At 44.7% G+C, this 12,902-nt stretch overlaps 2 protein-coding genes across 5 annotated transcripts in view; one reads left to right on the top strand and one right to left on the bottom strand.

The window, feature by feature from the left end:
- The window catches only part of Bphl (biphenyl hydrolase like), a 29,840-nt gene extending 21,950 nt beyond the window's left edge, over window positions 1-7,890 (top strand). For all 4 annotated transcript variants that reach the window (XM_071613642.1, XM_027948133.2, XM_071613643.1 and 1 more), the window contains 2 exons: window positions 1,697-1,820; window positions 7,491-7,890. In XM_071613642.1, the coding sequence (XP_071469743.1) occupies window positions 1,697-1,820; window positions 7,491-7,578 (212 nt within the window). In that variant the 3' untranslated portion in view covers window positions 7,579-7,890. The remainder of the gene's footprint in view (window positions 1-1,696; window positions 1,821-7,490) is intronic.
- Window positions 7,891-8,317: 427 nt separating this feature from the next.
- Window positions 8,318-12,335, bottom strand: LOC114102660 (tubulin beta-2A chain). The gene is made up of 4 exons (XM_071613641.1): window positions 12,180-12,335; window positions 10,842-10,950; window positions 10,409-10,519; window positions 8,318-9,569 (listed from the first exon to the last, which is right to left on the bottom strand). Exons 1-4 carry the CDS (start codon window positions 12,234-12,236, stop codon window positions 8,509-8,511), a joined length of 1,338 nt encoding a protein of 445 aa, XP_071469742.1. The 5' UTR covers window positions 12,237-12,335; the 3' UTR covers window positions 8,318-8,508.
- Window positions 12,336-12,902: the final 567 nt, after the last annotated feature.

The following is a 12,902-nucleotide window of genomic DNA, read 5'->3' on the forward strand; positions in this document are numbered from 1 at the left end:
TAAGCTTCAGCTTCCTGTCTGTGAATTGTGCGTATGATTAGCTATCTCATAAAGTTGTTGTGGGGATTAACTGAGATAATTCATTTCACCTGTGGTATAGTACCACAAGTGGAGTGTTTCATGAAAGACTGTTATTATTGTTATTTTAAAAGCACTTAATTTACAAATAATTGTACAAAGTGAGTCAAAACATGTAACTACTGTAAAGCCTGAACAAATATGCAGTGGTTTAAATAGCCTTGAAACACAGTGAACACTCAATGACACTGGCATTCGTCATTGTCATTTGATTACACAGTTGGCAGGTTCATGTTGTCCCAGGGACAGGAGCAGGAAGCTTCAGAGACCAAGAGAAGTCTTTCCCCAGGCAACAGATCACTTTCTCAGTTGGTGGACAGCTACCTCCAACTGAAGAGGAGGGCAGTGGGTGGTGCCTGGGTGAGCAGAGAAGAAAGGAAGGACAAGGGAGGAGCTAGCTTTATGGATGCCCAGAACCTTCAATATGGCTCTCTTTTTGCCTCACAACAACCCAGGAAACTATGATTATTCCTATTTCAGGCTGAAGCTCAAAGTGGCTAAAGAGCCATCAATATTTCAGAGGCAGGCAGGGGCTGGGGTTGTGACTCAGCGATTGAGCGCTCTCCTCGCACGTGCAAGGCCCTAGGTTCGATCCTCAGCACCATATAAAAATCAATAGATAGAGGTATTATGTCCAACTACAACTAAAAAATAATAATAATTAAAAAAAAAAAAGATTTCAGAGTCAAGAGAAAGACAGGAACTGCAGCCCAGATTATCCAAATTGCCTCAGAAATGTTATGAATAGGAGCTAGATCCTCATGTTCTCTCAAGGTATGGTGGCCAGGGGTGTCACCAAGGCACAAGCATGAAGAGAAGCTTATTTCCTGCATACAGACCATAACTTCATTGTGAGGCCCACACGCCTGGAGACGTGACTTCGAGGGGAAGCTTTCGAGGTGTCAAGCACCTGCTCATGGCAGATAGGCCACCTCCTATGTAATATAAAGAATTGTGGGATTTCCTTTTGTTTGATTTTCCTTCTGTTTCATATGAATTATGAATTTTAATCAAGCAAAGCTTTTTGTTTGCTAGTAGAGCTTAAAACCAAACAATAACCAAAAAAATAGAAAAGGAAACCCCAAGAATATTAGACCTGTAGAGAACCCCAAATCTAAACCATTGTTTTCACAGAAAAACTGAAATCCAAAGAGGAGTATGTGTATTAGTCAGTTTTCTATTGCTATAACTAAATACCTCAGATAATTTACTTATAAGAGAAAGGGTTTGTTTGAGCTTACAGTTCTGAAGCTTCCAGTCCGTGATCGAGTGGCCCAGTTACTTTGGGTCTCTGATGAGGCAGCACATCATGGTGGGAGTCTGTGGCAGAGCAGAACTGCTTACCTCAGAAGTCAGGGAGCAAAAGGATCCCACAATACCCTTCAAAGGCTTGATCGCAGTGACCTAAAGTCTTCCCACAAGGCCCCACATCCTGAAGGTTCCACACTCCCTAGTGGCACTTCTCTGGTGACCAAGCCATTAATACATGGGTCCATTCAAGATCCAAACTGTAGCAGGAAGCCTCTGTGCATTCTTTCTTTCTCAACATGCAGAATGATCATGCTTCAGTTCTTCCTCTTTACGCTTCGGTAGATTCCTCATGCTCTTTGTCTTTCAGGTAACATCTGTCGGCACTTGCTGCCCCTGGTTCAGTGTCCCACCCTAATTGTGCATGGAGAGAAGGATCCTCTGGTCCCACGTTTTCATGCTGACTTCATACATGAGCAGGTGAAAGGGTCACGGTGAGTTCAGGCACCGCGTCAGCACCCGTGCCTACAAAGTCTCAGTGAATGAGAGAAGCCACAGGAAGGAAAAGAAGCAGGGGAAGGTGGAGTTTTAGGTGTTCACTAGGACATAGAGGAAGTGAAGAATAAAAGTAGAAGTTAGATTAAGATTATGTTTTGGGGAGCTGGGGTTGTGGCTCAGTGATAGAGCACATGTGAGGCACCGGGTTCAGTCCTCAGCACCACATAAAAAATAAATAAAATAAAGGAGTTGTGTCCATCTGGAACTAAACACTCTCTCTCTCTCTCTCTCTCTCTCTCTCTCTCTCTCTCTCTCTATATATATATATATATATATATATATATATATATATATATGAGATTATGTTTTGGTGAATGTAAAGATTTAATAGAAAAGTTTATACATTGATTTAATAGGCAATAAGGCATTTTCAAACTAGACTTTTATAATATTTTAATACTTTGTCATGGTTGTGGTACAAAATTCAAACAGAAAATATTTTCTTATTAATCCTAAAAGTTTTCTATATAATCTATCTTTGTTTTATTTTAATATTATATATAGTGTATAATGTGATGCTTACATATAGGCATTATTTTTAAATTTAAAAATTGAATTTTACGTATAAAATCTAATTATATGCCATGACAATCATGGAAAAAATATCCATTTTACAGATGGGAAACCAAGGCTGAACAATATTAAGCCATCTTTCAAGGTGGCAAAGATCCTCGAGTTTCTCCTCCTGATATAGTGCTTTTCCAGCATAGCAGAGGTGGTTTTCACAAATGTACTCTTTCTATGATGGTAAAATGCTGAGAATAATATACTGAGTGGCCTGGTTAATTGTTTTCTAACTTCAGCTTCAGAAATGACAGGTATTTTTCACACTGACACCTATAGTAAATGCAGTGTGTCCCCTTAAAAAGCCAGGTTCAATAAAAGTAAAAGCAAAATAGTTTAGTTTAGTAATTCTATTCCAGACCCATCTCCTAGCAACAGAATATATCAATATGGGAGAGAATACACCCTTACCATGCATTTATTAGCTGCTTCAGTAGACTTGTGGAAGATCATTTTCTTACAGCACTATTCTTTGGAATCAATGTGCTAAAGGTAAATGTTATTAACAATTATTATCTAAAACTGGCCTGTATTTTCTACTTTCTCCACTAAAAAGAGCACTTTATATTGGTCATGAACTTACCTAGACTACAACTGGTTATTTAGGAGCCCACAAAAAGAAGATGCATTTCTTGAGTACCAAAATCCTACTGTGATTCTGTGCTCCAGAATCTGACAATAGGGAAGCAGTGTAGCATTGCAAGCTTCTGGTAAACCTGATTTTTCCCTGCCTTGCCAGGTGCATGTTTAGTTACACTTGACGGCATAGCCTATGCCTTCACAGATTTTTACCAAGGAATACATATTGTATGTGACATAAACACCAAGCTGCCTTCCCTTCTCGGGAGAGGCCTGCTTCCAGCTTATGTTTATTTGTCTCCTCCTCTTTTGCTTTTCTCTTTTTGTGAGAGAGGAATCATAAAGTCGTGTGGAAGTAAAGAGGCCTTACAGAGAATTCAAATTTATGGTTTTAAATGTTTGTTTTTAGGCAGCTGAATCCCTCCCCCTAACAAACTCTTATGCAAAGGCCAATATGCAAAACACAGTGAGAGCTGCTCTGATCACAGCAGCAGTGGGCAACCCTGCCCTTCATGTTCTGTACCGGGCCCAGCCCCTGGATACCCCCTGTATGTCCAGAGCTCCCTCCTAGATAGGAAAGTGCTGACACTGCTTACCATGTGTCTGGTCCACAGGCCTCTATGTGACAACCTCCTGTTACCAAGCATGGCATTACCTGTGAGGCCACCCTCGGTTCACTTTCAGAGATTCTTGTTGAGCAGAGGTTGACACCCATCAAACTCTAGGGTCAGGGTTTATAGCCCCTGGGAAGCAGCAGGGCTGGGCCTACTCAGAAGAGGATGTGACTACACAGCTAGGTTAAGCCAAGTGTGTATTCAGGATGTATATCAGCTAGGGCTGCCATGAAAAAGTGACAGAGATTTATAGATGGTCCCTGGCTTACCCATGGTTCAGCTTAGGTTTTCAACTTTACAATACATTCTGTTTTCACTTACATTCATTTACATGAGATGTTCAACACTTTATTATAAAACAGACTTGGTGTTAGATGATTTTGACCAACTGTAGGCTAATGTAATTATACTAAACATATTTAAGGTAGGCTAGCCTAAGCTATGATATAGGGTAGGATAGATAGGAGAAATATATTAAATGGATTCTTTTTTTAAAGAGAGAGAGAGAGTTTTTTTAATATTTATTTTTCAGTTTTCGGTGGACACAACATCTTTTTTTAATTTTTTGTGGTGCTGAGAATCGAACCCAGTGCCCTGTGCATGCCAGGCGAGCTCATTACCGCTTGAGCCACATCCTCAGCTCCTTAAATGGATTTTTTGATTTATAATATTTTCTTTGCATGTGTTTTTTAATCCATTGATGACACCTCTCATTTACATCCAGCTGCCATGGAAAGAAAGCTTTCACTACAGTCAGAAGGCCCCAGCCAGATTCCTGGAGTCCCAACAGATTTGGAAAGACTTTGTCCTCCATAAGCCATGTAAAAGCATCAATCCAGCCGACCTAGTAGCAGTGGGCCACTTCAAGCTGCAGCATTGCCCAAAAAACAGCCTCTGAAGCAGTTCCCTTTCTTCCTAATACTTGAGACATGATTGCATTTGAGCAAAGGAACTTCTTAGTGAGATGTTCACCTATCATTCCCAAATGCCTCGTTGAATAAAGTTGGCCTTGCCCAATCCCAGCTTTACCAGCTGAAAGGAGCTTGCAGCCACCTGACATTACCTTTTTTTTAGGGCATTCTAGAAGGAGCTGAATAAAAATAGAAAGGTTTTGTTTTTGAGTTAAAAGGAGCTGTTATGGGCAACCAGGTTTGCATGACCTTGGAAGGAGTAGTGTAGTGACAAGGCCTCCCTACAGCCATCTTGCTGTCTACTTTCATAATGGAAAAGATCCTCTTTCAAAGAATCAGCAATTCCTTTGTTTTCTAATGAAAGTAGAAGTGTTCACATTGTTCCTGGCAATTTTATAGGTTTGTAAACAACTAAAAGTTCTATCACACTTCATCCAAAGCAAAGACACCCAGCAGACATTTCTTATAGCCTTGTCACTATCTATAGTTCTCACAGTTCAATATGGAAACCAAAAGAGCTGAGAGTGGGAAGGAAAGCTAACATGGTAAGGCTAGTGTCACACCCATGCCAGCGTCACCCAGGACTATATTAAGCAGAGATAAGGTGACCTCTGGACTCACCCTGTCAGGTTAGACAGCTTCTAATTCCCCAAAAGATCTAGAATTATGTCTCTCTTTCTAAAGGTTCCAAATATGATGTATAACCTGCCCTAGTGAATAGGAATTTATGCCCACCCACTGAAGCCCCTTCATTTCCAACTCAGCCATGTGTTTAGTGGTGGAGTATTTCATACCAGTTTCCTGGAGAATGTGATTATTTGAAAATCACTGTCCAGGGGACATGTAATTAGATCCTTTTGTTATCTGGGTAAGAGTAAGGTTAGGGGTACAATTGTTCCATGCCCTTGACAGCCAATATTTACACCTTTGTGTTGTAATCCTCTTCCCAAAGAGGAACAGAAGACAGGTTTCCTGTAGAGCAAATTTTGTGTCCTTTGTAAAGGAGGGAGGTATACTAAGAACCTCAAAATAGTTCCCAAAAGGTATTAAGGGTAAAAATAATTTTTTTATATTTTCATTTTTTTGTTCATCCATCCATCCATGTATCCATTCACTCACCTATCCACTCACCCATCCATCTATCCATCTATCCATCCACCTGCCCACCCATCTGGTATCCAGAGCAGGTCTCCCATGTTTATTAGTGAAGAGGACCCAGTTTTTATTTCCCCAAGAACTAGAGCATTAGTAGAAAGACTGCACAGCTGGTATCTCTTTCCTTCCTTATAGGAATGAACAAATTGTAAAAACAGGGTAGCCATGTGACTGTTGGACAGTTACTGAAGAGGACTTCAAGTTTGGCCATTTGGGGCTCTGCCTCAGAATACACATCAGGGGATGTATTTTGGCCTAAACTACCTTTTTATTGCCTTTCAACATCCTTGGCAACTGGTTCTTTCCTTCTCCTAAAAACAGAGGCTTTGAGCATCCCCTGAAAGCCGCATTTCTTGTGTAGGGCAACTGGATCCTCTCTTTGGGGTTGTTGTGGGGGCCGATTCTTTTCTGAACAGCATTAAAATTGAATTTAGAGTGTTCTAGTGATTAATAGCATTATTAGCCTTCCAAGAACTTTCAAAAGATGTCAACATTCTACCTTTCTAGTTGGTTGTCTTAGGCTCCCTTGGCTGAGTTGCAAGAGAGCCAACATCTTTTTTTTTTTTAATAATTATTTTTTTTTTAGTTTTCGGCGGATACATCATCTTTGTTTGTATGTGGTGCTGAGGATCAAACCCGGGCCGCACGCATGCCAGGCGAGCGCGCTACCACTTGAGCCACATCCCCAGCCCGAGAGCCAACATCTTCCAGGGACAATTCCCTTCCCCACCCATCCTCCCTAGTGCCCACTGAGAGTTCTTAGCCCCCTGGTGCTGAACGATTGGAGCTCTAAATAGTGTGGTAACTGGAGTTTTGCTCGCTGTGAATTCCTTTTAAAATCCAGTTGTCATTGTAGACAAAATGTCTTGAACTTGTGCTTATATCCTAGAAGCTTTGTTTAAAATATTTATGATTAGCTACTTTGGTAGCTAGTGTACTCAGAAAATTGTCTTTTTTCAAGAAATTGCAAATCAGTCTCCTTTCAACAAAATCCTATTGAAAGGAAGAAGCATTACAAGGACAGTGGGTGGCTACCAAGACGGGGTGTGACAGCTGCTCAAGTGGCTCTGAATGCAGGGCTGCAGACTTGGGCCCTGCTGTCCTGGCCGTCCTAAGGAATTTTGCCATTTGTCTGGTAACTGTATTCAGGCTTATTTGCTCAGTACTCCAAAACTGACAGGATGACTTGGAACCTTGAAAGGCAGCTGTGAATTCTGATTTGTTTTTCCAGCTACATGGATACCCTAAGATACACCCACCCAGACCCCATGGTTTCTGGACATCTCCTTTAAAAAAAAAAAAAAAAAAAAAAAACTTTAAAAAATATCTTTACAACCTTCTCTCTTAAAATCAACTTTATTAAAGTGGAATTTGATTGATTGATTGATTAGTGCTGGGGATCAAACCCAGGGTTTCATGCATGGTAGGCAAGTATTCTACCACTGAGCTACATCCCAGCCCAGCTGGATTTTTTGAGTAACCACTGTGTCACCTTCACCATCATGTTTTCCAGTCATACTATTTATTTCCTGATGTCTTTCCAAATACCATGGGTTTCTGTCACTATTAAGTAATTACAGTTAACCTTCATAGTGGTCAGAACCTGGGGGGGGGGGGTTCACCCTATGTCCATATTCATGGAAAGTGTCTACTCTTACTTTACACCTCCCCAGTAGCAGTCAGAGAAAAATATACAGCAGTAGTGAAATATGTTTTCCTGAAATGTTGGGATGAAGGGACTTTTAAATAGTGTACCATTAATCAGAAACTTTTTTTTTTTAAGGTTACATCTTATGCCAGAAGGCAAACACAACCTGCATTTACGTTTTGCTAATGAATTCAACAAGTTAGCAGAAGACTTCTTACAATGAAAACACCCCTCAGAACTTTTGTGTCTTGGTGGTTCCTTAGCATGGGGCTTGAACATGTCACTGCCTGTTAACATAATGTCCTGAAGCTTGGAAACTCCCTGCTTTATATCACAGCTCAGTTCACCTGTCTTCCCAGGCTCTCTACCCACCCAACAATGTGATTGTAAGCAAACAGGAATGACTATGGACAGCAGCTTCTAGCTTTAATAATTATAAAGATGAAATCTTATTTTTAAACATTAACTTGTGAGTTTCTATCATTGTCAAGTAAATTCCTGACATAATTTATTTTCAAATAAACTTTAAGGGGAAGTTTTGTAGTGTTCATATCTGCTATTTTATGATATCTTGAATTTATGGCATACAATTTATTTAAGAAATAAAGGTGTATTTGTCTTTATCACACTGTCCAAAAAGAACAAAAACAAGAAAATCCTTACCTAAGACCTCTATTCTAGAGATTCACTAGGAATTGGAACCGTACCAAAAAAGGGAAGGTTTGCCTCATCCCCACACTGCACTCCTTGATCACTTTTGCAAGCTTCATTTATTTTGACATTCTGGGCCGGTGAAGATGAAAAAACACGTGTTTTCATCTCTACCAAAATATAAGAAATGCTATTAATTAAGAGCAGTGAATCAAATCTTACCTTACTGATAAGAGTAAACTCTCAAACTTTGTATCTCAGAAAATTTAGGGGAAAAATAAATTATCTAAAGGGAAAATAAATGTCACAGGTTTTATACACATGCTTTTTTATTAGTATAGATATCTTAACAGACAATACTGTCATTTTTAGAGGAGATCCACATTATCACATCAACAGTGAATTTCTGACAGAGGCAAAACTGAGCACCATAGTATACCAATAGACCATGCTGGAGGACAACAGTAGTTCACTAAGGATGCACAATTTATTTAAGAAGTTCTTAAGCCTCGTCCTCGCCCTCCTCCTCCTCGAACTCCCCCTGTTCGTCAGCAGTGGCGTCCTGGTACTGCTGGTACTCGGACACCAGGTCGTTCATGTTGCTCTCGGCCTCGGTGAACTCCATCTCGTCCATGCCCTCGCCCGTGTACCAGTGCAGGAAGGCCTTGCGCCGGAACATGGCGGTGAACTGCTCCGAGATGCGCTTGAACAGCTCCTGGATGGCCGTGCTGTTGCCGATGAAGGTGGCGGACATCTTGAGGCCCCGCGGTGGGATGTCGCACACGGCCGTCTTCACGTTGTTGGGGATCCACTCCACGAAGTAGCTGCTGTTCTTGTTCTGCACGTTGAGCATCTGCTCGTCCACCTCCTTCATGGACATGCGGCCTCGGAAGATGGCAGCCACGGTCAGGTAGCGGCCGTGGCGCGGGTCACAGGCGGCCATCATGTTCTTGGAGTCGAACATCTGCTGGGTGAGCTCGGGCACCGTCAGGGCGCGGTACTGCTGGCTGCCCCTGCTGGTCAGGGGCGCGAAACCCGGCATGAAGAAGTGCAGGCGGGGGAAGGGCACCATGTTCACTGCCAGCTTGCGCAGGTCTGCATTCAGCTGGCCAGGGAAGCGCAGGCACGTGGTGACCCCGCTCATGGTGGCTGACACCAGGTGGTTGAGGTCTCCATATGTGGGCGTGGTCAGCTTCAGGGTGCGGAAGCAGATGTCATACAGGGCCTCGTTGTCAATGGAATAGGTTTCATCTGTGTTCTCCACCAGCTGGTGGACAGAGAGGGTGGCGTTGTAGGGCTCCACCACCGTGTCTGACACTTTGGGCGAGGGCATGACGCTGAAGGTGTTCATGATGCGGTCTGGGTACTCCTCTCGGATCTTGCTGATGAGCAGGGTGCCCATGCCTGAGCCGGTGCCTCCCCCCAGAGAGTGGGTCAGCTGGAAGCCCTGGAGACAGTCACAGCTTTCTGACTCCTTCCTGACCACGTCCAGGACCGAGTCCACCAGCTCGGCTCCCTCTGTGTAGTGGCCCTTTGCCCAGTTATTTCCTGCACCGCTCTGGCCTGCCAGAGGAAAAGAAAATATTAGCCCAGACCCATAAGGAATTCTGGATTCCTTATGTGGTAGAAAAGGTAGAACTAGTCTTAGATAACTTTTAGATAGTCTTTTAGATTTGCTTTTGTTACCTTATTTTTTTAAATTATTTTTTTCAGTTGTTGATGGACCTTTATTTTATTCATTTATTTATATGTGGCACTGAGAATTTAACTCATGTGAGGCAAGCACTCTACCACTGAGTCACGACCTCAGCCCTGTTACCTTACTTTTTGTTAAGGAAAAAAGTTCAGTTATCAGTGACCTTCAAAAACCCTAGCATTCATACTAAGGTAAAAAAGCAAGTTGAAGACATATTCAACAAAACCACGTGCTTGTAATATTAAGAACAGACCTTCTGTAAACACTCTAATTAGGTGCAATTAAGCAGGCAAGGGGAAGGCAGGATGGGATCAGAGAAGAGGGGCTCTAAGCAGCTGTCTACACCTTGGTCATAAGCTGTGCTACTGGCCTTTGGCTCCTTGAAGTGGTTACTTGTGGTCACCTTTGAAATTACCTGTAGCCCACAAGCCCTGTTTGAAGCTCTTCTTGCTCTTTGTTCTTTCCTTTTGGAGGCTGCTCTGTAATGGAGGCCACTGCAGTCTCTGCAGGCTGACATTCATCTCTGAGCTGTCCACAGAGGGACCAGAGACACCACCTCCCCTAGACTGAATCGGGTTAGGCCAGGAGTGGGGCTATCTGTGGACACACTCTCCCCTCAGCACTTAACTCTGAGGACAGTAAAGTGTGTGGCTATTAGGAAGAAGGTGAGTCACTTGGCCAGCTCCCATGGACCATGAGGACATACCGAACACAAAGTTGTCTGGCCTGAAGATCTGGCCGAATGGTCCCGACCTCACTGAGTCCATGGTGCCAGGCTCCAGGTCCACCAGGATGGCCCGAGGTACATACTTGTTGCCTGTGGGAACAAGAGCTTAGACCTGGGCTTGACAACCAAGTCGTGGGCAAGACTGTGCTATATGAGCTCTCACAGCACAATTCATTACAGAAAATTCCAGCATTTGACACAAAGGGAGGAAAAAGAAAAAGGAGATGCTGAACATGCTTAGTCATGCCAAACATGCAGGAGTCTTAAGGAACCAGTAAGCTCGTTCTTTCTTTTTCTTTTTTTGCAATTTGTATTTTTCAATGAATATGCAAGAAGCATTTGTCATTCATATGCTCCTAGGACATTTCCTCTACCCACATGTGGAAAGCAAGGTTCACATTCAAATACTCACCAGCAGCTTCATTGTAGTACACGTTGATTCTCTCCAGCTGCAGGTCACTGTCCCCATGGTAACTGCCAGTGGGGTCGATGCCATGCTCATCACTGATGACCTCCCAAAACTAAAATGAGAAAAAAAAAAAAAAAATCGCATTTTGGCATAGAATTCTGTCACCAAGGCTGACTTGGAACAGCAGCAATCAGGGTCCTACAGCCCCTATTTCCTGCAGCAGCTGCTGCAGAGGGGCTTGGAAATCCGCAGAGTATCAGCCATAATATGGCTGCAGACTGAAAAGCTGGTAGAGAAACTGGAGGAAAGTGCACAGTAAATCTCCTTCTATGAAGAAGTGGACTCAGGGGGACTCTTGTCATTTCAGGTAGGGCTGAATGTCACTGCATCCTGGCTGATGGATGAATCTTTAGATAAGTGCTTGTAGGACAGTGAAACAGGTGGCCCCGCCCCCATCCCCTGCTCCACAGCTGCCTCCAGGGATCCTTGACTCCTGGCACAAACCCCACGCAGCTTACAACAGGGTAGTTTTATGCCACTGACCTACATATTGGCCTCTGTGCACTGACCCTGGCAGGGAATAGGCAAGCAACGGTAGGTAAGATCCTGTCAAGGTGCCAGGCAGCAATGGAAGACACTTGCCATCATGACGACTTACAGTCCATTGTGAATTTGTAGCAGAAAAGGGGGCGGACGGAGGTTGGGGTGGGCAATATGGCGGTTTTGAAAGAGACCACGTCCTTGTAAGGGCGCCCGCCCACAACTATGCACCATGCCCGCTGCTGCCTCCCCACTGCGGTCGGGCATTACAGCCCCCACCCATGTAGTCACCTGCCACCCAGCAGACGAGAAAAACCATCACGTTATATGTCATCACGTCTAGACAGTACCCGTGTTGAGACTTTATCTAACACGCTTCTACATGACAGCCAAAGAAAAGCTTCTCTAACATCTGTCAGTTCAATGACATTGCATTTTTTTCATTCAAACGACAAAAATATACAAATTATATTTCACACGAGCCTAAGGATGGGTACATATTACTGTAGCCCCGATTCAAATTTCAGAAATTAATTCACCCAGAGGAATGCCAACTGTACCCTGCAAAAGGATTGTATCCCAAGAAAATTTAAAGGGTCCTGATTAAGGGCACACGCAGCTGCGTAGCATCGCGGCAGGTTTAGGTCTTCCACAGGCCCCACCCAGAAGCCTCGGGGTGGAATGCAGCCCAGGGCTTCCTCACGCTCACCCAGCCCCCGTCCCAGCCTCCGACCCGCACCCTAGGGGTCTCAGGCCCTGGTCCGCGACTCCTCCCGGCCCCCTCCCCAGCAGCACACCCACCTTGGCGCCGATTTGGTTGCCGCATTGGCCAGCCTGGATGTGCACGATCTCACGCATGGTGCCGGCGGCGGAGCGGGTGGTGGCGCTGGCCCTCGGAGCTGTTCGCTCGCGGTAAATCGGAGGGCTACGGACAGCGCTGAGACCGCCGCCAGCCCCCAGCTAGGACTTTTATATCCCGAGACCCGCCCGGCCCACAGTGACGTAATTAGGGGCGGGGATTTGGGGGGCGGCGCGGTAGGGACTGCGGCACCGCGAGAGGGAGCTGGGGCGCGGTGCGAGGTGCGGGGGCGCTCGGGCGCGGCACTGCGGCCGCAGGGTCCAGGGAGGGCTCCCAGCCTTGGCAACTCGCGGCCAAGGGCGGTGCCCAGACCTCCGGCCCGGTCTGCCGGCGCCGCCTCACCATCCAGGGGCGTAGCTGCACCCCTGGGTGGGTCCTTAGTCTCGTCCCGTCCCCCTCCCACCCTGCCCACCCTGAGCCCCGAGGGGGGCTGGAGATCTGGGTCCCGAAACCAGAGGAGGAGCTGCTTCCAAACACCGTCCTCGCCTCTCAGGGGCGAAGAACATTTGGGGTTCCCTTTTGGAATAGGGATCCCAGAGTTGAAGACGCTTTTTCAGTGGGGTCTCCAGCTCTTCGTCAAGGGCTTCTGCATCCTGGGCAGGGTTCTGGACGCCAAGCTGTATTCTCTTTCTATTCTGGGTGGGAATCTTGGCTGATATAAACGC

The sequence above is a fragment of the Marmota flaviventris genome, chromosome 6 (genome assembly GCF_047511675.1).
Source record: "Marmota flaviventris isolate mMarFla1 chromosome 6, mMarFla1.hap1, whole genome shotgun sequence".
Lineage (NCBI taxonomy): Eukaryota > Metazoa > Chordata > Mammalia > Rodentia > Sciuridae > Marmota > Marmota flaviventris.